The 23,390-nt window shown below is 41.9% G+C and overlaps 2 protein-coding genes across 7 annotated transcripts in view; one reads left to right on the top strand and one right to left on the bottom strand.

Moving 5' to 3' along the window:
- GRIP1 (glutamate receptor interacting protein 1) overlaps positions 1-18,511 on the top strand; it is a 718,721-nt gene extending 700,210 nt beyond the window's left edge. For all 6 annotated transcript variants that reach the window (XM_043446768.1, XM_043446765.1, XM_043446770.1 and 3 more), the window contains 2 exons: positions 14,191-14,337; positions 16,767-18,511. In XM_043446768.1, coding sequence (XP_043302703.1) covers positions 14,191-14,337; positions 16,767-16,994 — 375 coding nt within the window. In that variant the 3' untranslated portion in view covers positions 16,995-18,511. The remainder of the gene's footprint in view (positions 1-14,190; positions 14,338-16,766) is intronic.
- A 1,359-nt stretch (positions 18,512-19,870) lies between these two features.
- HELB (DNA helicase B) overlaps positions 19,871-23,390 on the bottom strand; it is a 43,709-nt gene continuing 40,189 nt past the window's right edge. The window contains 1 exon segment of the mRNA XM_043446764.1: positions 19,871-23,390. Within this exon segment, the coding sequence (XP_043302699.1) occupies positions 23,367-23,390 (24 nt within the window). The 3' untranslated portion in view covers positions 19,871-23,366.

The raw sequence follows: 23,390 nt of genomic DNA, 5'->3' as shown, positions 1-23,390 counted from the left end.
AGCCTCTGTAAAGCCCCAAAAGGATGGGTTTCCAGGAGCTTCCAGGTTGGTGAGCACATGGGATGTGGGGACGGGGTTGGGGAGGATTGTGATCAGAGCCTGAAGGGAACATGGAGGTGCCGCAACCTTTCCACAAAACCTGCCCCAAAGTAGCTCTTCCATCTGGCGTTCCTGAATTATACCATTTTATAATAAACTGGTGATCTGGTAAGTTCTGTGAGCCACTCTGGTAAATTACTCAAACCCAAGGAGGAGGCTGCTGGAACCTCTGTGATACAGCTGGTTGGGCAAAGGTATCAGTGATGACCTGGGTCTGAAGACCATTGTCAGAAATGGTGGGGTAGGGGTGGGGTAATGTTGTAGGATGGAACCCTTAACCTGTGGGATCTGACACGGCCTCCGTGTGGATAATGTCAGAATTGAGTTGAACTGTAGAACACCCATCTGATGTTACAGGGTTGTTTGGTGGGGTGGGGAACCCCCTACGCTCAACATACGCAAGGACGTTTTGCCCACATGGGTCTGTAGGTTATGGAGGTGAGTGAGCTGCTGGTGGAACTGAGAACTGGGAAGTTGAGTGGAGAGCTGGAGGGCAGCCAAGCCGGAGTGCACCTAGCAGCCAGAGAGCAGGGGCGGTGTGGGGAGGGGCCAGCAGGCGGTCCTGAGTTGGCATGCTGGGACGGTCTTTGGTCAGGCTTGGCTGACTTGGTGCTGGCTGGGCAAGTGGGAAGGCCCAGGGGCAGAGCTGATGGTAACTAGCTGGAAAATCCATACTTTTATTATTTTCTTCCAGCCCCACTGGTAGTATAGGATTGTCCTCAAAAGTCAATTCATGCCTTGAATTGTCAAGTTTAAAGGAACAGGGCTACCCCAGTGGTGTCTGGAAGAATAAACCCAAGTACCTGGTGGTTTGTGGGCAAACTGGAACCGTCTCTGATAAGTAGCTATTGGTTTGGTCTTTAAAGGCCATCAAGCAAAGGACTGAGCCACAGGGAGGCTGCCAGGGTATAGGAACTGCTTCTGGGGTGGCTATCACTCACCATGACATGGTCAAAACACTAGACACACTTGCCCTTAAAATCCGGGTGCAGAGGCCTGGCTCTGCTGCTAAGGCTTTTCACGGGACTCAGAACTAAAAACACAAGCATTAGGTTTCTGATCTTTGCCTCGAGGACATCATTCAGACCTGCGGATAGACTTGCTTAGAAATACAGATGAAAGCTCAACTTGAATTATGGTGAAGTCCTGCACCTCCTGTTAAGGCTTCTGTTCTCAGGAGGGTTAGAGGCAGTTGCAGCATGTGTTGACAAATGGTTAAAATTGAAGTGAGTTTTGTAGAACTGTATCGTGACCCAGAGTGGTGTTTCAAGAGGCTCATTGGCCCTTTTGGAACAGAAAAACCTAGCACTGTGTTCGTAATCCAGATTCCCCCAAGGTAGCCTGGCACAGAATAGAGACCTTACAAGAAGAATCTTGATTTTCTTGGGTGACGGTGGAGCATGAAGAGCTGGAGCAGCTGGGAGCAGTTTGCACAGATGCTGGGAGGAAACCACGGAAGAGCTCTGATGAGAAGAAATACAGCAGACGTGATAAATTATTCATCTTTAGTTTGCTGGGCAGTTGGAAATGGATAAAAACTGCCTGACCAGCTAGGAGAGTATGTGTCAAGAAAAAAAAAAAATCATGATTCAGTGGAAGGAACACAGCAGATGAGGTCAGATATTCTAATACTGAAATCCTCAAGCTTACTGTATCCCACCTGGACAAGTCCATTCATCAAGTTCAAAGGTCAGTGTCCTTGTTAGTGGGAAAGGCGTGCTTCTGCCACACGGAGTTGCCGGGAGATCAAAGCAATCATATATGGGAAAGTGCCTGGTTAAGGGGTTCATCTCTGGGGGGCGGGAAATGCAACTTAAACCGTGGAATCCTTAGAATTAATTTTGGACAGCAGATACATCAGAAGTAACCACTACCCGTCTCCAGCTAAGCAGGACAGCAGCAGCCACATGGCACAATTTATTGCAGCTGATTTTGAGGCCAGCCAGCTGTGTGTCCTATTTGTGTGAATTATTGATTCCTGGCGTCTTACCTCCATATCATTTTAAAGCTTCATTTTGTTGTTTGCTACTTCCAAGAGAATCATAGAACTGGCTATTAAAATTCAGTCTGCTCTAACCTTAGGAAATCTTTCTAGAGAAACTGATTACTTTCAGATTTAAACCATATATTAGTCTCTCATCCTGAGGGGTTTGCCATAGAGATACATCAAGTCTAAGGTTCAGGAGAGCCAAGCCTCTTAGCCAGCAACCGTGACTTTACAGTTAATGAGCTAATGTGCTAACCTAGCACTAGTCAACATCCATCTCCGCTGTGGTGGTTAGTGTATCCCCACTGCCTGGTGTTGGCAGTGTTTAGTGACACTCACCCTTTTGCCCCTTCTGGGTTCGGTACTGCGGAGCAAACACCCGAGAATCACAGGCCAGTTGAGCAATGAAGAATTTTACTGTTATTCTAGTGTGCACCCAGTGTTCCCCCTTGCAGGGATTCCAGTTCACTGTGTTGAGAAACATGTCTCAGAGCTTAGACAGAAGTTGGCTTCCTAATGTCCATTGCAAACATAAGCTTTGTGACTCTCATAGTCAGATATGACTGAAGAGTGTGGCTAGGCTTGCAGAGAAAACGCCAACCCACTTAGCAACCAGCCAGAGGGTCCATAGGACTTGCTCTCCAAGCCTATACTTAATTACTAATGCAACAGAGATAATTAAGATGTGCCCCCATCTCCCATACTTGTCAATGGAGAGAACATGACTCGGAACAAAAGTGGAAAGAGAGCAGAAGGACAAAAGATCCCAGAGACAGAGCCAAAGAGGGGTGCAAAAGCTGGGACCTTGGGTGGAGACATTTCTTACACTAGTAAACAGAGGCCCACAAATAATACTGTCACCAAGCATATTAGCTGTTTGTCAGCTCCCCCCCCTCCTCCTCACCCATCTCCCCCTATTCCTCCCCTTCCTACCTTCGATGAAAGACATGAGGATGAAAAGAAGGGGACTAGAAATAAACCTGAAGTGTTTCCCCCACTCAAGGCAGGAAATATCCATGGTGAGTCTATGAGGTGCGTGTGTGCTCACTTGCTTCTGTTGTATCTGACTCTTTGCGACCCCATGGACTGTAGCCCACCAGGCTCTTTTGTGGGATTCTCCAGGCAGGAATACTGTGGAGTGGGTTGCCATGTCCTCCTCCAGGGGATCTTCCCTACCAAGGGATTGAACCCCCGTCTCCTGCATTGCAGGTGGATTCTTTATGGCTGAGCCACCAGGGAAGCTCGAGTCTATGATCGGTTCAGTTCAGTCATTCAGTCGTGTCTGACTCTTTGTGACCCCATGGACTGCAGCACACCAGGCTTCCCTGTCCATCACCAACTCCCAGAGCTTACTCAGACTCCATTGTTTGAGTTTGCTCAAACTCAATGGACTCCATGTCCATTGAGTCGGTGATGCCATCCAACCATCTCATCCTCTGTCATCCCCTTCTCCTTCTGCCCTCAATCTTTCCCAGCATCAGGGTCTTTTCCAGTGAGTCAGTTCTTCACATCACGTGGCTGAAGTATTGGAGTTTCAGCTTCGGCATCAGTCCTTCCAGTGAATATTCAGGACTTATTTATTCTAGGATTGACTGGTTTGACCTCGTTGCAATCCAAGGAACTCTCAAGAGTCTTCTCCAACAACACAGTTCAAAAGCATCAATTCTTCAGCACTCAGCTTTCTTTATGGTCCAACTCTCACATCCATACATGACTACTAGAAAAACCATAGCTCTGACTGTACAAACCTTTGTCGACAAAATAATGTCTCTGCTTTTAAATATCTGTCTAGGTTTGTCATAGCTTTTCTTCCAAGGAGCAAGTGTCTTTTAATTTCATGGGTGCAGTCACCATCTGTAGTGATTTTGGAGCCCCCCAAAATAAAGTCTGTCACTGTTTCCATTGTTTCCTCATCCATTTGTCATGAAGTGATGGGATCGGATACCATGATCTTCGTTTTTTGAATGTTGAGTTTTACGTCACCTTTTTCATTCTCCTCTTTTAACCTTCATCAAGAGGCCCTTTAGTTCTTCTTCGCTTTCTGCCATAAGGGTGGTGTCATCTGCATATCTGAGATTATTGGTATTTCTCCTGGCAATCTTGATACCAGCTTGTGCTTCAGCCAGCCAGCATTTCGCATGATGTACTCTGCATGTAAGTTAAATAAGCAGGGTCACAGTATACAGCCTTGACATACTCCTTTCCCAATTTGGAATCAGCCTGTTGTTCTATGTCTGGTGTTCTAACTGTTGCTTCTATTAGTCTGTGGTCTTGTGCCAAAAAGCAGAGAAGTTATCAGAGCAAGTGGGTCATATCATGATGTCAACACAACATCAACATGAAGGACTCCACTTGGCCAAAAATGAGGAAACTTGAGCTCGCAAAAGAATGTTGCAGTTGGTTGTAACACATTATATATAAAAAGATCCATAGATTCATATTGATAATGTACTTTTAAAAGGTCATTCCCCTCCCCACTGGAATAAACCTCCTTGGGACACCACAGAAAATATTTCGTCCACTAATTCCCTATTTTAAAAATGAAAGAACTGGCATTCATTTTGCCTTTCTTGTACAAACTGTACAAACCCCACAAACTTGGTAGAAAAAGTAGCATCCAGTTTGCTTTTTAATCTACTTGCTCAAGTCCCACAGCCTTATTAGCAAGAAGTCCTGCATCTCAAATTGGAGGACCCTACATTCCACCATGGAGCTTCCCAGATCATGCTCATGGTAAAAAACCCACCTGCCAACACAGGAGACGTAAGAGATGCAGGTTCAATCCCTGGATGGGGAAGATCCACTGGAGGGGGGGCATGGCAACCCACTCCACTATTCTTGCCTGGAGAATCCCATGGTCGGAGGAGCCTGGTGGGCTACGGTCCATGAGGGTGCAAAGAGTCAGATACGACTGAAGCGACTTAGCACACACATCCCACCCTACGCCTGGTACACGAGTGGGGCCTCCTGGGCTCACAGGGAGAGCAGACAGACCTGGCTCCAACGTCACAGGTGCTCTCCCTCCCCTGGCCACATGATGTCACTGTGGAGCTTTGTCCTGCCCAGTCCCAGCGCCACTGCAGCTTTTAGCCTTGCTCATTTCCGGCATGGCCCTGGGGCCATGGAGGCAGGGCGTGGCCTGACCCTCAGAATTAAATCCCTCTCTTATCACACACACAGCACAACGTGGCCAGTGCTGACTAGTTTCCAAACTCAACCACATGGCATGTCAGAACCGGTCACTTCATCTATTCAACAAAATACTAGCTCTACAAGGTAGCAGGTACCATTTAAGGAGTTTCGGATATATCATGAACAAAACAAGGATCCTTGCCCCGCTCAAGGAACTTGGGGGGTGAACATCTCCCACATCTGAGCCCAGGTTACCAAAAAAGATATATCCTTCCCTCCCGATGACTTCTGCTTTGGGGTGAGGGGATGTTCTCTCATTCATGCAATTTAACTTCTCCCCATGGGTCATCTGACCCACTCCTTTATTCGCGCCTGGGTAATCCCACAGACAGAGGAGCCTCGTGGGCTATAGTCCATGGGGTCACAAGAGTCAGGACACGACTTGGCAACTGAGCACGCATGCATCATTAAGGTACGTGTCTAATGTGGGGACTGGATTTTGCTAACACTCACGCAGCTCTTCTTTAGTCAGGTAGGACTTTCTGATTGTGTAAGTGAGTGCCACGAAAGTGATCCTTCCACATTTATCAGGTTATTTCAGGTCTTAAATCTTCACATACACTGCTTCATTTAAAATTGTGTTTCTTACCCATCTAACACATTGTAAGGTCGTAAGGTCCAGGTGGACCTTACGATGTGCTAGGTACCGTTTGAAGGACTAAGGCTGTAGCAGTGAAAAAAAGATATAACAATAAACAAAGCACAGTCATCGTGAGTTTACCGTCCAGTGATGATGTCTGACTTGACCCTAACAATCCTGCAAGATGGGTAAGAAACACAATTTTAAATGAAGTCGTATTAGTCCCCTCATTTCCTTTTCAGAACACGTACTGGCCCCTCTGGTGTGTGAAGTACCATGGAGAGCAAATTTCAGTGCGCTCAGAACTTGGCAGATGGCAGTTCAGAGCGGGGTTCAAGACTCTGCATTTTCACACCATTCTGAGAGATGGCGATGCATCTGTTCAGGACCAATCACCCTTTAACTGGCAAGACAGGGCTGGTTTTTTCCCTCATAAAGCAAAGATGTAACAAAATTCTGGCCCCTTTCCTTTTAGTGTATTGTGGGAAATAGGCAGGTGGGGTGAGATGTTGCTATACCCTATTTCATAGGACCTAAGGTACCCCTGCCTATAAAACACAGCCTGATTTCAGAGAACTGAAAACATGATGAAAAAAAAAAAACAGAAAAAAAAAAAACAGTACATCTTAGAATCTATGAAATAAGGCACTTGAGTGGCATTAGAATATAATAGTTAAGTGACTGGAATCAGACAGACGTGCTACCACTATTCAGACCCCTGTGACTGTGGGTGAGCTTGAATTTCCTCACCTCCAACATGGCACAAACCACCACGGCTGCATGATAATTAGACTTGACACAACCAGCTTGATATTTTAGTTCTCTGCCCAGTGACATAAAAATCCACAAGTGACCACTTTGTGTTGCCTTCAGCCTTCCATACCTCTCTGAAGTGAAATAAGTGGGTATAGACAAATAATACTCTCCTGCCTGGAGAGTATCAATCTTCACATTTTGCCCTATATAGCTCTAAATTGTTTTACTCCTTTGCAAGAATGTGTTTCGGGTATGATGTGTGTTCAAAGAAATATACATTTTAAAATGTGCTCAGTCGCTCAGGCGTGCCCAATTCTTTGCAATCCCATGGACTGTAGCCCGCCTGACTGTTCTGTTCATAAAATTTTTCGGACAAGAATCCTGGAGTGGGTTGCCATTTCCTCCTCCAGGCCATTTTAATCAGAGTTAAAGAGCAAACCCCAATCATCGCTTGATATGTGCACTGCTTGTTGCAGAGGCAGTGTAGCAAAGCTTACTGAAAAAGCAGTCACATTGTGAAATGAGTGTGACTCGCTGAGCACGTTGGCTGGGTCCACCACGGTGGGTCTCAGTGGACATTACACACGAACGCGTTTCCCGCAGGAAGGCAGCCTCTTCTCTCAAGAACCTCCCCCCCACCCCTCACCGCTGTTTCTCAGCACTTGGAACCGTGCTCAGAACATGGAAAGACTCAGTTCATGTTTGATGAACGTGTAAACCTCAGACTGTCTCTTGTGGGTGGTCAGAAGGGGCCTGGGGGTTGGGGAAAACTTCAGCTGGTGGCACGGGCCTTAATGCAGAGAACAGGCTGAGGCCCATAGCTGAGAAGGGTGAATGGCTGGAATTGCTAAACCAAACCCAGGACTGGGAGTGAGGAAGCTCCTCAAGCCGGACCCCAGGGGAGGGTGTTCCTTAAAGGAGGTCTTTTAGGTCTTCTAAGACGTCTTTAAAAAATGAACTGTAGTTCATCGACAATGTTTTAAGTGTACAGCCAGGTGATTCAGTTATATGTATATATATATTCTCCTTCAGATTCTTTTCCATTATAGGTTATTATAAAATATTGAATATAATTTCTGTGCTATAAAATAGGTCCTTGTTGTTGATCTATTTTATATACAGTAGTATGCATCTGTTAATCCCCAAATCCTAACTTATCACCTCTTCTTACTGTGACTTCCCCTTTGGTAACCATGTTTGTTTTCTATGTCTGTGAGTCTTATCTGTTTTGCAAATAAGTTCATTTGTATCAGTTTTTTTAGATTCCACTTGTAAGTGCTATCACATGGTATTTGTTTTTTTCTGTCTGACTTACTTCACTTAATATGATAATCTCTAGGTCCATCCATATTGCTACAAATGGCATTATTTCATTCATTTTAATGGCTGAGTGATATTCCATTGTATATATGTGCCACTTCTTTATCCATTCATCTTTCAACAGACATTGAGATTGCTCCCATGTCTTGGCTCTTCTAGTGCTCCTGTGAACTCTGGGGTGCGTGTATCTTTTCGATTTATAGCTTTGTCCAGATACCTGCCTAGGAGTAGGATTGCAGGATCATATGGTAATTCAGTTTTTAGTTTTCTGAGGAAACTCCATAGTGTTTTCCAGCTTTTGTTATTTGCAGACTTTTTGATCATGGCCATTCTGACTGGTGTAAGGCAATACCTCATTGTAGCTTCAATTTGCATTTCTATAAAAAATAAGCAATATTAAACTTCTTTTCATGTGCCTGTAGGCCATCTGTATATTGTCTTTGGGGAAATGTCTGTTTAGGTTTTCTGCCTGTTTTTTGATTGGGTTGTTTCTTTCTGATATTGAGCTCTATAAGCTGTATATATGTTTTGGAAATTAATCTCTTGTTGGTTGCATTGTTTGCAAATATTTTCTCCTATAGGTTTTCTTCTCATTTTGTTTATGGTTTCGCTTTAATTATGTTCTATTTATTTTTGCTTTTGTTTCTGCTCTAAGAGACAGAGCCAAAAAAAAAAATATTGCTGTGATTTATATATCAAAGCATGTTCTGCCTGTTTTCCTCTAGGAGTTTTATAGTATCCAGTCTTACATTTAGGCCTTTAATTAATTTTAAGTTTGTTTTTGTATATGGTGTTAGAAAATGTTCTAATTTCATTCTGTTCCCAGCACCACTTATTGAAGAGACGGTCTTTTCTCCATTGTACTCTCTGGCCTCCTTTGTCACAGATTACCATAAGGGCATGGGTTTATCTTGGGGCCCTCTATCCTGTTCCATTGATATATCTGTCTGTTTTTGTGCCAGTACTATACTGTTTTGATAGTATAGTCTGAAGCCAGGGAGCATGATTCCTCCAATTCCATTCTTCTTTCCCAGGCTTTTTTTTTTTTTTTTAAATTTTAATTGGAGGCTAATTACTTTACAATATTGTAGTGGTTTTTGCCATACATTGACATGAATCAGCCATGGGTGCACATGTGTTCCCCATCCAGAACCCCCTTCCAACCTCCCTCCCCATCCCATCCCCAAGGGTCATCCCAGTGCACCAGCCCTGAGCACCCTGTCTCATGCATCAAACCTGGACCCGCGATCTGCTTCACATATGATAATATACACGTTTCAATGCTACCCTCTCAAATCATCCCACCCTCGCCTTCTCCCACAGAGTCCAAAAGACTGTTCTTTACATCTATGTGTCTTTTGCTGTCTCGCATATAAGGGTCATCGTTACCATCTTTCTAAATTCCATATATATGCGTTAGTATACTGTATTGGTGTTTTTCTTTCTGACTTACTTCACTCTGTATAATAGGCTCCAGTTTCATCCACCTCATTAGAACTGATTCAAATGTATTCTTTTTAATAGCTGAGTAATATTCCATGGTGTATATGTACCACAGCTTCCTTATCCATTCATCTGCTGATGGGCATCTAGGTTGCTTCCATGTCCTGGCTATTATAAACAGTGCTGTGATGGATATTGGGGTACACATGTCTCTTTCAATTTTGGTTTCCTCGGTGTGTATGCCCAGAAGTGGTATTGCTGGGTCATATGGCAGTTCTATTTCCAGGTTTTTAAGGAATCTCCACACTGTTCTCCATAGTGGCTGTACTAGTTTGCATTCCCACCAACAGTGTAAGAGGGTTCCCTTTTCTCCACACCCTCTCCAGTATTTATTGTTTGTAGACTTTTTGATTGCAGCCATTCTGACTGGTGTGAGATGGTACTTCATTATGATTTAGATTTGCATTTCTCTGATAATGAGTGATGTTGAACATCTTTTCATGTGTTTGTTAGCCATCTCTATGTCTTCTTTGGAAAAATGTCTGTTTAGTTCTTTGGCCCATTTTTTTATTGGGTTGTTTATTTTTCTGGAATTGAGCTGCATGAGCTGCTTGTATATTTTTGAGATTAATTCTTTGTCAGTTGCTTCATTTGCTATTATTTTCTCCCATTCTGAAGGCTGTCTTTTCACCTTGCTTATAGTTTCCTTCGTTGTGCAAAAGCTTTTAAGTTTAATTAGGTCCCATTTGTTTATTTTTGCTTTTATTTCCATTACTCTGGGAGGTGGGTCATAGAGGATCCTGCTGTGATTTATGTCAGAGAGTGTTTTGCCTGTGTTTTCCTCCCAAGCTTGTTTTAACTATTTTTGGTCTTTTGTGTTTCCATACAAATTAAAAATTTTTTTCTTCTAGTTCTGTGAAAAATGCCATTGGTAATTTGATAGGAATCATATTAAATCGGTAGATTGCCTTGGGTGCTGTCGTCATTTTCACAGTATTGATTCCTCCAAGCCAAGAACATGGTATATCTTTTCATCTATTTGTGTCCTCATCAATTTCTTTGATCAGTATCTTGTACTTTTCAGAGTACAGGTTTTTTCCTCCATGGGTAAGTTTATTCCTAGATGTTTTATTCCTTTTTGATGTGATGGTAAACGGGACTGTTTCCTTAATATCTCTTTCTGATAGTTCATTGTTAGTGTACAGAAATAAAACAGATTTCTGTATGTTGATTTTGAATCCTGCAATTTTATCAAAGTCATTGATGCGCTCTAGTTCTTTTCTAATGTCATTTTTAGGATTTTTCTATGTATAATATCATGTTATGTGCAGTGAGTTTTACTTTTTCCTTTACAATTGGGATTCCTTTTGTTTTTCTTCTCTGATCGCTAGGACTTCCAAGACTATGTTGAATAAAAGTGGCAAGAGTAGGCATCCTTGCTTGTTCCTGATCTTAGAGGGAATGCTGTTAGCTTTTCACTATTGAATATGGTGTTAGCCATGGGTTTGTCATATATTGCTTTTATTATGTTGAGGTAGGGTCCATCTATGCCCATTTTCTGAAGACTTTTAAAATCATAAATGGATGTTGAATTTTTTTATTTCTTTTTAAGATTTTTTTCTTTGAATGTTGAATTTCTATCAAAAGTGTTTTCTGTGCCTGCTGAGATAATCATATGCTTTTTATCCTTTGTTAATGTAATATGTCACACTGATTTGTGGATACTGAAAAATCCTTCCATCCCTGGGATAAATCCCACTTGATCATGGTGTATGATCCTTTTAGTGTATTGAGTTGGTTTGCCAATATTTTGTTGATAATTTTTTGCATCTATGTTCACCAGTGATATCAGCCTGTATTTTTCTTTTTTTGTGATATCTTTGTCTGGTTTTGGTATCAGGGTGATGGTGGCCTTACAGAATGTGTTTGGAATTGTTTCTTCCTCTGTAACTTTTTGGAATAGTTTCAAAAGAATAGGTGTTAACTATTCTTTAAATGTCTGTTATTAATTCTTTCTAGTGTATTTGTCATTCTAGCTATTGTATACTTCATCTGCTGGGTTGTTCTTTATATTTTCTAATTGTTTATTTAAAACTTCTAACTTCTCACTCTGTGCATCTATTCTGCTCCCAAGCTCTTTGATCATCTTTAAGATCATTACTCTGAACTCTTTCTCAGATAGATCATCTTTCTCCACTTCATTTAGCTCTTCTCCTGGAATTTTATTCCTTGGTCTAGAACACAATCTTCTGCCATCTCATTTTGTCTCAGTTGCTGTTTGTATTTTTATGTCTATTGCAGATTAGTTATATTTCTCAACCTTGGACAAGTGGCCCTCTGTAGGAGACATCCTATGCGTCCCAGTCGTGTACTACCCTTCCATCACTGAAGCTAAATGCTCTAGGGCTTCCCCCGAAGAGGGCTGCAAGGGTCCTCCTTTGTGGTGGGCTGATTATGCAGGCAGCGAGGAGGCTTGGTTGGTTGACATGCTCTGCCCTGTGTAGATGCTGCTAGTACTGTTTAGTGGGGCCAGGTTACCAGTTGGTTGACTGTGCATCCCTGGGAGGCCTTGGAGGTGGTGCTGGCTCATGGTGGGCAGACACAGGGTCCCAAAGACTCTGGGGCTGTTGCCCACCTACTGACAGGTGAAGTCAGATCCTGGGGTTAGCGCTGGACTACTAGCAGGCAGAGCTGGTTCCCAGGGTCTGGCTGCAAGGCCCAGGAGTCTCAGAGCTCATTTCAGATCAGTAATTTGGGGAGTCAGAGGGAGGGTAGGGAGTTTCCCAATACAGTTGGGTATGAAGTTTGTGGTATCCAGAAGGGTGCATTGGCCTGCTAGTGGGCAGGGCCAGGGCTCAGCTGGCACCAGGGTAGGGTCCAGCTTGCATTGTGGGATCATAGTTTTTGGGCTTCCAGTGTCTGTCCCCTGATGGGTGAGGCTGATCTGAAGGCTTATGCAGGCTTCCTGAAGAGAAAGTCTTAAGCCTGCCCACTGGTGAGTGGACCTGGGTCTTGGCTCTCCAGTGGGAAAGGCCCTGTCTTGGGGTGAGTCCAGAGATGGCTGTGGGGCTTAAGAAGTTAGGCAGCCTTCCTGCTAATGGGCAGGGCTGTGTCCCTGCCCAGGTCATTGTTTGCCCTGAAGCATCCCAGTCTGGGGACTTCCCAGGTGGCACTAGTGGTAAGGAATCCACCTGCCAATGCAAGACACAGGAGACGTGGGTTCGATCCCTGGATCGGGACGATCTGGAGGAGGAAATGGCAACCCAGTCCAGTGTTCTTGCCTGGAAAATCCCATGGACAGAGGAACCTGGCAGCTACAGTCCATCAGGTTGCAGAGTCGGACATGACTGAGTGACCACGCATGCACTTGTCCCAGCACTGGAGCCTATAGTCTGTGGGTGAGGCCAGGTCTTGGTGCTAATGATCCAATATGGCAGCCGCAGGAGTGTTCATGTGGCTGAATGTTCCCCAGTTATGTCTGCCATCCACGTCTATGTACTCAGGGTGAGCCAAGCTCCTGCCTCTCCAGGAGACTTTCCAAGACCAGAAGGCAGGTCTGGCTTAGCCTTCTGTCAAATGGATGCTTTTGTCCTGGGTCTTGGCATGCATGAGATTTTGTGTGCACCGTTGGTGGGCATGAGATTTTTGTGTGCATGAGTGTGACGTCTATGTTCCCCCCAATCCTGTGGGGCTCCTGCAGTTAATTAAGCCCCACTGGATTTCAAAGCCAAATGCTCTGGGGGATTATCCTTCTGATGCCTGAACCTTGGGCTGGGGAGCCAGACTGTGAGGCTCAGAATGCTCACTCCTGTAGAGTGAGAACCTCTGCAGTATAATTATTCGTCAGTTTGTGGGTTGCCCACCCAGGGAGGGGATGGAATTTGATTATATCACCAGTCCACCCTACCCCCCCACTCATCTCATTGTGGTTCCTTCTTTGCCTTTAGTTGTAGGTATTTCCTGGTAGGTTCTAGTCTTTTTCGTCGATGGTTGGTCCCCAAATAGGTGTGATTTTGGTGTGCTCATGAGAGGAGGTGAGCTCAGGGTCTTTCTACTCTGCCATCTTGGCCTCTCTTCCTTTCACAATATTTTTTGCCTACAGTACTGAAGCACTGATTAGAATACCAGAGAAAATACAATGATGGGCTTCCTGGCTCTTGCTTAGAGGCAGAGAATATGCTGAGCACTGTACCCAGCACAGCGCCAGGCATGGTGAGCAGGAAGGAAAGGTCTTTGGCTTAGTCCTAATATCCAGCTGCAAAGGGCTAACCCTGGCTTCTCCCAACACCTGGGGGTGCTCCAGAACAGAGACATGAACATGCCTCTGGGAAATTCTCACCTGTATACACCTGATGATTGCAAGTTTAAAAAAAAAAAAACCCTTCTCCAGCACGTCTCCTCATTTTCCAGTTGAGTGGACTTTGGAAATTCCTAGGATGTTCTTGAAGAATAGAAAAATCTTCATGATTGGGGGTGTGTGTGTGCGCTATGCTCAGTCATGGCTGCTGCTTTGGGACCCCGTGGACTGTAGCCCGCCAGGCTCCTCTGTCCATGCGGTTTTCCAGGCAATAGAGTGGGTTGCCATTTCCTCCTCCAGGGACCTTCCTGACCCAGGGATTGAACCCAAGTCTCCTGCATTGGCAGGTGGATTCTTTACCACTAGCGCCAAGACTGGGGGGAGCTGCCTAATCTATTACAAATCTATTATGTTACTGAAATTAGTTTGAAAAGATGGTTCGTCAAAAAGTTTCACAGGCAAAAGCCCTCAACCTACCTACATACCAAACCCCCCTCACATTCTCTCACCTTACAGGTGACCCTGTACAAGGGCTCTGATATGGAGGACTTCGGATTCAGTGTAGCAGATGGCTTGCTGGAGAAAGGAGTCTATGTCAAAAATATTCGCCCAGCTGGGCCAGGAGATCTTGGTGGCCTAAAGCCCTACGACAGGCTCTTACAGGTAAGACCTCAGATGAAATTTTATCTAACTCTTTAAAGTCTTATTTGACCAGTGCTCACACATCGTCCTCTGCCTCAAGACCAGATCAGAGGCCCTCCTAGAGAGGATAGACACTTTTCCCCTTAGTAGAATTTACCAGTTACTGAAACAGCGTGTTTCCCTGAGTACATTCCCCAGCAGATTCTAGACTTTTTGAGAACAGGCATGTGTGCGTGCTGCTGCTTCATGTCAGTCATGCCAGTCTCTTTGCAAGCTGTGGACTGCAGCCCACCAGGCTCCTCTGTCCATGGGATCCTCCAGGCAAGAAAACTGGGGTGGACTGCCATGCTAGTACCTCATTCTCCCATTTCCCATTTTGCAGTGTTTGATATCTCATCTCACACATTATCTAAAATCCAAAAGCTGAACCTTATTTACTTAATGGAGTAATATCATGATCAGGTTTGGTTTAACTGAGGAAAGCAAATTCCTGGATCTTATGTCCAGTTTTCAGGAAGAGCATTTTGCAGGAACAGGAGAAGGGTTGCCATCAGTCTTGAATATGTATTTAAATAGAATGAGTTTTTCCCTAAATAGCTGACTTTCAAAGCATGAGGCTGCTCTGATGGTTGGCTTTTAGACACATGTTCACCAAAGCAAGTTTACACTGATTCATTAGACAGTTTTAAAACCAATTCTGATGATCTTTTTACCATGGCAATATAACAATTAGACTTGTCCTAAGACTATGGAACACTTTGGTTTTCCATAGATACTCCAGTATTTGTTGAGTAAATAACGATGGACAAATGATTTGACCTCTGTAAATTAGAGATATACCTACTTTTGTGGAAGATGAGGCTATAAAAGCAGACTGGACTCAGAATTGTGAAGGACATTGAATGCCAAGCTCTTAAGACTTTATTCGGAGGTATATTAATTTCTTAAGCAGAATGACATATTTCATAATTCAGAAAGACAATACAGTTATGTCATAGGTGAACTGCTGTAGGGGGAAGAAGGGGAGGGTCACAGGAAAGGAGACCAGGAGGGAAGGGTCAGACACTTGTACCAGACCTGGGCCTTTAATGCCCTCTGTGCATCCTGGTGGAGCAGTCTGAAAGGCAGCTTATAGTTTGCATTTGTTGCTTAAGAGAGATGTTAGAGCCAAAACTAAAGATTGGGGATACTGAACACATGGATTTTGATAAAGTTGCCTAAGGTGGATTTCTAGTAAGAAAGAGAACTAAAGATAGAATTCTAAGGAAAACAAAATTTAAAGGATAGGATGAAGGAAAGGCAGGGAAGGACTGAAAGTGAGTGGTTAAAATGGTATGAAGGTCAGAGCAAAGTGGTATCATCAGAGCCCAGGAAGGAGTTTTAAGGATGAGTAGGTGTCCAGAGTGGCTAAAGGGGATGAGAACTCAAAACACCATTCCTATGTTGAACAGCTGGGGTCATTTATACAATATAAGGCTTCCCTGGTTGCTCAGCGGTAAAGAATCTGCCTGCCAATGCAGGAGACACAGGTTCAATCCCTGGGTCGGGAAGATCCCCTGGAGAAGGAAATGGCAAGCCACCCCAGTATTCTTACCTGGGAAATCCCATGGACAGAGGAGCCTGGCAGGCTACAGTCCATGGGGTCACAAGAGAGTCAGACACGAGTTAGCAACTAAACAACAACAATACAATAGAATGGTCAGGTCCCAAACTGAGAAGATGGGAGAGAGAATGAAAAGGAATGGAAGCAGCGTGGAGATGATTTTTTAAACTTGGGGTGGGGGGTGGGAAGAATGAGGAAACATGAAAGAAGATGAGCACATGTACAAGCTCAGAAGGGGGAGGGACCATGACAACTACTGAGAGAGGCAGTTCGGTATCATCAAGAGCACGAATTCTGGGGGACCTCCCCAGCAGTCCGCTGGTTAGGACTCTGCCTTCCAATGCAGGGAGCATGGGTTCAGCGCCTGGTCTGGGAGCTAAGATCCCACATGCTGCAGGGTCTGGCCAAAAATTTTAAAAAAGAAAGAAAAAAAAAAAAACAACACAGCACAAACTTCCGAATCAGCCAGACTGCCTGAGATCACATCTTTGCTAGACCACTCACCAATATCCTCTCTGGACCACTTACCAACTGCTGGTCTTAGGCACTTCTCTTAACCATTATGTGCCTCACTTTCCTCATCTGTATATCGGGGATGACAGTCAGCACTTTGGAGCACCTGCCATGAGTAAGGCTGTTTCCTCAGCTTGGGGATGTGAGATGTGTCCCTGTTCCCTGCTATCAAGGGCCTCACAATTTAGTAGCAGAGAATAAGTAAGCGTATACCCATCTTATAGTGTGCTCAGGGCTGGGATAGACTCTGTAGAGTGCTTATTATATCGGAAATGTTACTCTGGGTTTTGGGAATTATAACAGTAATTCACCACGGCGCTTCTTGCCATTTCAGGTTAATCACGTCCGAACAAGAGACTTTGACTGCTGCCTTGTTGTACCCCTCATAGCAGAATCTGGTAATAAGCTGGACCTGGTTATTAGTAGAAACCCCCTGGCTTCACAGAAGTCCTTAGAACACACTCTACCAGGAGGAGAATGGAGTGAACAGAACAGTGCTTTTTTCCAACAGCCGAGCCACGGTGGTAATTTGGAGATACGAGAACCCACTAATACACTATAGCAACGCTTTTTATAAAGCGGGACAAAAGACAATATCTACATGGTGCTAAAAAAAAAAAAAACAATCCCTTTAAGATTTCTGTGACATCTGAAGCACAGATAATCACGTGGCATTAACTGCAAGCACAGGGGTCTTTTAAATCTCTCATGGCTCATGTTCACTTCCCTTTTCAAGTTGAAGAGGTTTCTTTGTTGGTGATCACTATGGTATATGACAGACAAGCCCCTGCCAAACCCAATGGTAGAGAAAAAGAAAAACAGGCCACCCCTCTCTACAGTTAACATCAGAGGACATTTTTCCACAAGTCCATCTTCCTGTTCCTTTTTAAAAAGAGAAATGTCTGTTTGAAAATAATTTACTTAATTCACTTTGAAATCAGTTTCTTACTACGAAGTTATTCATGTAAGAATTTAACTGACAAGGCTTTTCATAAAGCTGGCTCTGCTAGAACTAGTCTGGTGAACTGCTGGGACTTCTGCTATGGGAGGGGTACAGGTATAAAATTATCTTACAACGTTTCAGCAACGGTGCACGTAGGAGACCATAATAGGTGGTGGTAAATGTTTTGCCCAAGTATAGGAATGATTTTAACTAAGATGTATGCTATTCCCTATGCAACAAATTATCAAACAGGATATGTCTTGTGACCTGTTTTTTTGTTTTTGTTTTTTTTTTTAAGGACACATTTTTTAATAGCTGAAAACTCTCTGGTAATGAATTAGGGTGTTTAGTAACACTGAGAATTAGTTAAATTATCTTATTTTTAAAATTCAAGACTAAGAATTTAAGGGAGAATGAAGAGTCTATTAAAATGAGGTTTATCTTAAGGATAGGCAAATCAAACTCATACTGCTTGACATGTTTTGAAAACTGGTTACACTGAGGGGTGTACAGCACATGTGCGTAAATGACTCTGGACTGTCTTTTGTTCTGAGCCATATGCCGCTGACTGAAATTGTAAATACATTTTCACAAAATGCATTGCCAATTATTACCATCCCCCAAAGCAATAAACTGTAACAGTTGCTTTTAATGTCTGTCAGCAACTGTTTTCATTTGTTCAGATATTTTGAATAGTTACACTAATAACTGTTATTTGGTGAATATTAAAAAAAAAATAGATCTGTATATTGATTGTAGAATCTCCATACTGAAAAATTATTTTCCAAACATCTTTATTTTGGTCAATAATTAAAACAACTGCTTAGGTAAAGCATCTGAACACTGTGTCCTTTGTTTAAGGAAAAAGTTCACCTTTCGTTTCTGTGCAAAGAAATATATTATTTCAATCATATTTCAGAACCGCCAGGGCAAGAAAGTATAAAGCAGAATCATGTTAAGAAAAAGATCATGAGTCACTTAAATATGTATTTTTATTTGTAACAAACAAGTATTAAACTGTAAAGTATTTTTGTACAAATTTAATACTTTAATAGCATGGTATTTATCGTCTATGTATGGTTTTGGGGAATTCAAAATTGTTGCAAATATTTGTATGGGAATAAAAAACCCTCTACCAAATGGAATAAACAGTGATTTTAAAAAGCCAAAAAAAAAAAAAAATGACCTTTTTTTTTGGTGCTTTGGATATATTTTAGTGTTCTATACTGAGCCCTACACAATACTAATGGTTGCATAATTTTCTAAAGGAGGAAGATTTTGCCATAAACTTGAAAAGCAGCATGGAAGAGAAGAGCTATGGTTTTGATATTTGATCTGGGTTTGAATTCCAGCTCTGATACTCACTGGGGGTATGAAATTTACTTTCTTGAGTCAGTCTTCCCACCTGTGATACTGAAGGTCATATCTACATTCCAATACTTTCATGAGGAGAGGTGTGACACATATGTAAAAATGCTGAAAGAGCTGGCAAACAGGAACACCTCTAAGACTAATGATAACATTTATATTAGGTGGAAAAGCTTGATCTTGAGTCTAACTTAAGGATCATATCTACCCCCTGAGAACACTGTATGTATTCCATAAAATATATTTTCAAAAACTATTAGCATGATTAAAATTTACATATTAAAAAAAAGAAAACTATACCGTATAGTCTTAACATTTTCGTTTTTGCAAATTGCCTAGCAGGCTTTGTAAATTCACAGGAACAAGTCAGGATGTCCTTTCTTGCCACTTCTTCTTAACAGGGTACCAGAGGTTCTAGCCAGGGCAGCATAACCAGGAAATGAAACAAAAGGCAACTAAATTGGAAAGGAAGTAAAGCAAACTCTACTTGCAGATGATAGAATCTTGTATATACCAAAATCTTAAGGAATCTGCTAAAAAAACCTATTCAAATAAATGAGTTTAGCAAGGTTGCAAGATACAAGATCAATATATAAAAATCAACTGAATTTCTATATAGTATTAATGAACAAAACTAAGAAAATAATTATAGTCTCATAGGATCAAAAATAAAATAGGAATAAATTTAATGAAAGTACCAGAGTAGGTGTGGAAGATGGCAGAGTAAAAGACCCTGCACTCACCTTCTCTCACAAGCACCAAAGTTCCAACGATCTGCAGAACCACCACTGACGAAAAAGACTAGAACCTACCAGAAAAGATCAGAAGGGACCATAACAAGAAAGGAGGAGAGGATCAGCAATCTAATCAAATCACACATCCCCCTGGTGGGGGACCCATGAACTGGAGAATAATTATAACGCAGAGGTTCTCCCACAAGAAAGAGTTCTGATCCCCCACATAAGGCTCCCCAGCCCAGGGCTCCAGCACTGGGAAGACAAGCCCCCAGAGCATTTGGCTTTGAAGGCCAGCAGACCGGTACTGAGGGCTTCCCTGGTGGCAGCGGTAAAGAATCCGCCTGCCTATTCAAGAGACACGGTTTCAATCCCTGAGTCAGAAAGATCCCCTGGGGAAGGAAATGGCAACCCATTCCAGTATTCTTGCCTTGGAAATCCCATGAACAGAAGAGCCTGGCAGGCTACAGTCCATGGAGTCGCAAAAGTCAGACACGACTTAGCGGCTAAACAACAAGGCTGGAACTGCAGAAGCTTCACAGGACTGGGAAATAGAGACGTCACTCTCAAAGGGCACATGCAAAATCTCACAAACACCAGGATCACACACACTACAAAGAATCAATGATAGGCTAAATGACACAGAAGAGTGTATCAGTGAGCTGGAAGACAGTAGTGGTCACTGCCGCTGTCCAGAAAAAAGAAAAAAAAACAAGGACAGTTTAAGACACCTCTGGGACAACATTAAACACATTAATATTTGCATTATAGGGGTGCCAGAAGAAGAAGAGAGAAAGGACCTAAGAAAATATTTGAAGAGATAAAAGCTGAAAATCTTCCTAACCTGGGGAAGGAAATAGTCAACCCGTATCCAGGAAACACAAAGCTTCATTCAGGATTAACCCAAAGAGAACCAAATCCGCCAAGACACATTGTAATCAAAAATGCCAAAAATTATAGAGTGAATACTAAAAGCAGGAAGGGAAAAGCAACAAATAATATACAGGGGAATTCCCATAAGCCTGTAAGCTGATTTTTTCAGCAGAAACTGCAGACTGGAAGGGAGTGGTACAATATATGTAAAGTGATAAAAGGGAAGAAGCTACAACCAAGAATACCCTACCCAGCAAGGTTTTCATTGAGATTTGATGGACAAATGAAAAACTTCACAGACAAGCAAAAGCTAAAAAAATTCAGCCCCAACAAAACTAGCTTCACTACAAATGTTAATAGAACTTCTCTAGGCAGAAAAGGCCACAACCAGAAACAAGAAAATTATGGAAGGAAACAATTTATCAGTAAAGGCAAATATACAGTAATGGTAGGTAATTATCCACACACAAAACTAGTAGAGATATTAAAAGATAAAAACAGTAATATCACCCGTATCTATAACAAGCAGTTGAAGGACACAAAAAACAATCAGATGTAAAATATGGTATCAAAAACAGTAATCATGAGGAGAGGAGAGTACAAATGCAACACCTAAAACAATCACAATTATATACAGACTGCTATATGAAAATCTTATGGTAACAGCAAACCAAAAATCGATACTAGATATACACACACAAAAAGAAAAGGCAGTCCAAAATAACACTAAAAATAATGATCAAGTCATAAGAAAACAAGGAGAAAATAGAGACCTACTAAAACAAATCTGAAACAACCAACAGAAGAGTAACAAAACATACACATCAACACTTTTCTTAAGTGTAAGGGGACTAAATGCTCCATCAGAAGACACAGACTGCCCGAATGGTTACAAAAACAAGACCTGTACATGTGCTGCCTACAAGAGACTCACTTTAGATCAAAAGTCACATACAGACTGGAAGTGAGAGGGTGGGAAAAGACATGCCATCCAAATGGAAAAACGAAGAAACAGTCAAGAGTAGCAATACTTGTATCAGACAAAACGGATTAAAAAAAGACTTTTACAGGAGACACATTTTTTTTAATGGTGGGCTCTTACTCCACCATACAAAAAAAAAATTAACTCAAAATGAATCAGAGTTAAATGTTAAGACCTAGAACTATTTAACTCTTAGATGAAAAAACAGAAGTCTTCATAAAGGATAAGCAATGGTTTCTCAGGTATAGCACCAAAAGCACAAATAATAATAACAACAAAAATACATACATTAGACATTACCACAGTTAAAAACTGTGTTTCAAAGGATACCATAAAGTGAAAATAAGATCTACAAAATGGGGGAAATTTTGCAAATAATGTTTCTAATAAGATACTGGTATATAGAATATATAAAGAACTCATACTAGATAATAAAAAGAAAAGGAAAATAACCCAAAACTGTAAGTGGACAAAGGATCTGAACAGACATCCCTGAAAAAGACATACACATGGCCAGTAAGCACATGAAAAGATGATCCACATCATTAGTCATAAGAAAAATGCAAATCAAAACCATAATGATATGTCACTCCATATCTACTAGGATGGCTCCTAGTAGATAAAAAAGTAGTATTAAAAAGTCAGGTAATAATGAATGTTGGAGAGAATGAAGAAACTGGAACCCTCACACCCTGCTGGTGTCAACAGACAATGGTACAGCTACTTCGAAAAAGTCTAGCAGTTCCTCAAAAAGCTAAACAGAGTTACCATGTGACCCAGCGATTCCACACCAAGGTATATACTTAAAAGAAATGAACATATATACTGTACAAAAACTTGTACACAGCATTATTTATGACAGCCAAATAGAGGAAACAACCCAAATATCCATCCACTAATGAATGGATAAATTCAATGTACCATATCCAAGCAATGGAATATTTGGTAATAAAAAGAAATGAAGGGATTTGCCTCACTGCACTACTAAAAGCAAGAAGGCTTATTAGCAGCGCTACTAGAGCCACTTGCAAAAATTCAGCCAAGGTTCCTGATCTCACAATATCAGCTCAGACCAGCATGGTCTCACCTGGAAATACGACATCAAGACACACCACCAGTTTTTCCTTCATACACAAAGGATATAGTTACAATGTGGATGAAGTCTGAAAACATTATTCTAAGTCAAAGAAGTCAGTAACAAGGGACCATATATTGTATAATTCCATTGGAGAAGGGAAATATAGAAAACTCTCAAAAAAAAAATTGAATCACTCTGAGAGAAAAAATATTTTCAAAGTGGAAAATTTTTAAAACAATAAGAAATGATAATTGTGTGACATGATAGACATGTTAATGCTACAGTGGTAATATTGCAATATAGAAGTATTAAACCAACATGATGCACATTATATCTTAAATTAAACAAAAACAATGAAATTCCTGCTCAGAAGGAATTTCCAGGAAAATGTACCTAGGAGACCCAGGCAGCAGTGATGGAGCAAGTGGCAACCTTGAGAGGTATAACCAGTTTACAGTACACAAAATACCCTAGAATATGTGTTAATAATTTAAGAGATGGAATTAATTTATATTTACCATTGCTTCAACCCATTAGCAAAGATCACCCACAATGATGATGGAAGTTAATAAGGCATTATTCTAAAAATAAAACAATTTCAAAACACTTTTAAAATTCCATGGGCAGAAGAGCCTAGCAAGATATATAGTCCATGGGGCCGCAAAGAGTCAGACACAATTGAGCAAATGAATAGGAAAGTTCAGAGTTTTTAAAAATACATATATAACATATTTTCCCCTCAAATATGACCAGTGCTACAAGTTCTCCTGATGACAGATGTCAATATCATTAAGATTTTCTTTGATGAATAAATTTAAAACTGCTGCTAATACAAATACCTTAAAATAGAACTTGTTAACAAACCGTCCTCTTTTGTCTTAATCCTTTGAAGCCATGATTTCATTTTGTATTGAATGGGAAAAACAGAAAATTATTTTGAGCAATCTGAACTAAAACTAAGTTTCTTGATTATTTAGCGG

Source organism: Cervus canadensis, chromosome 25 (genome assembly GCF_019320065.1).
Source record: "Cervus canadensis isolate Bull #8, Minnesota chromosome 25, ASM1932006v1, whole genome shotgun sequence".
Lineage (NCBI taxonomy): Eukaryota > Metazoa > Chordata > Mammalia > Artiodactyla > Cervidae > Cervus > Cervus canadensis.
This window is presented reverse-complemented; position numbering and strand designations above follow the sequence as displayed.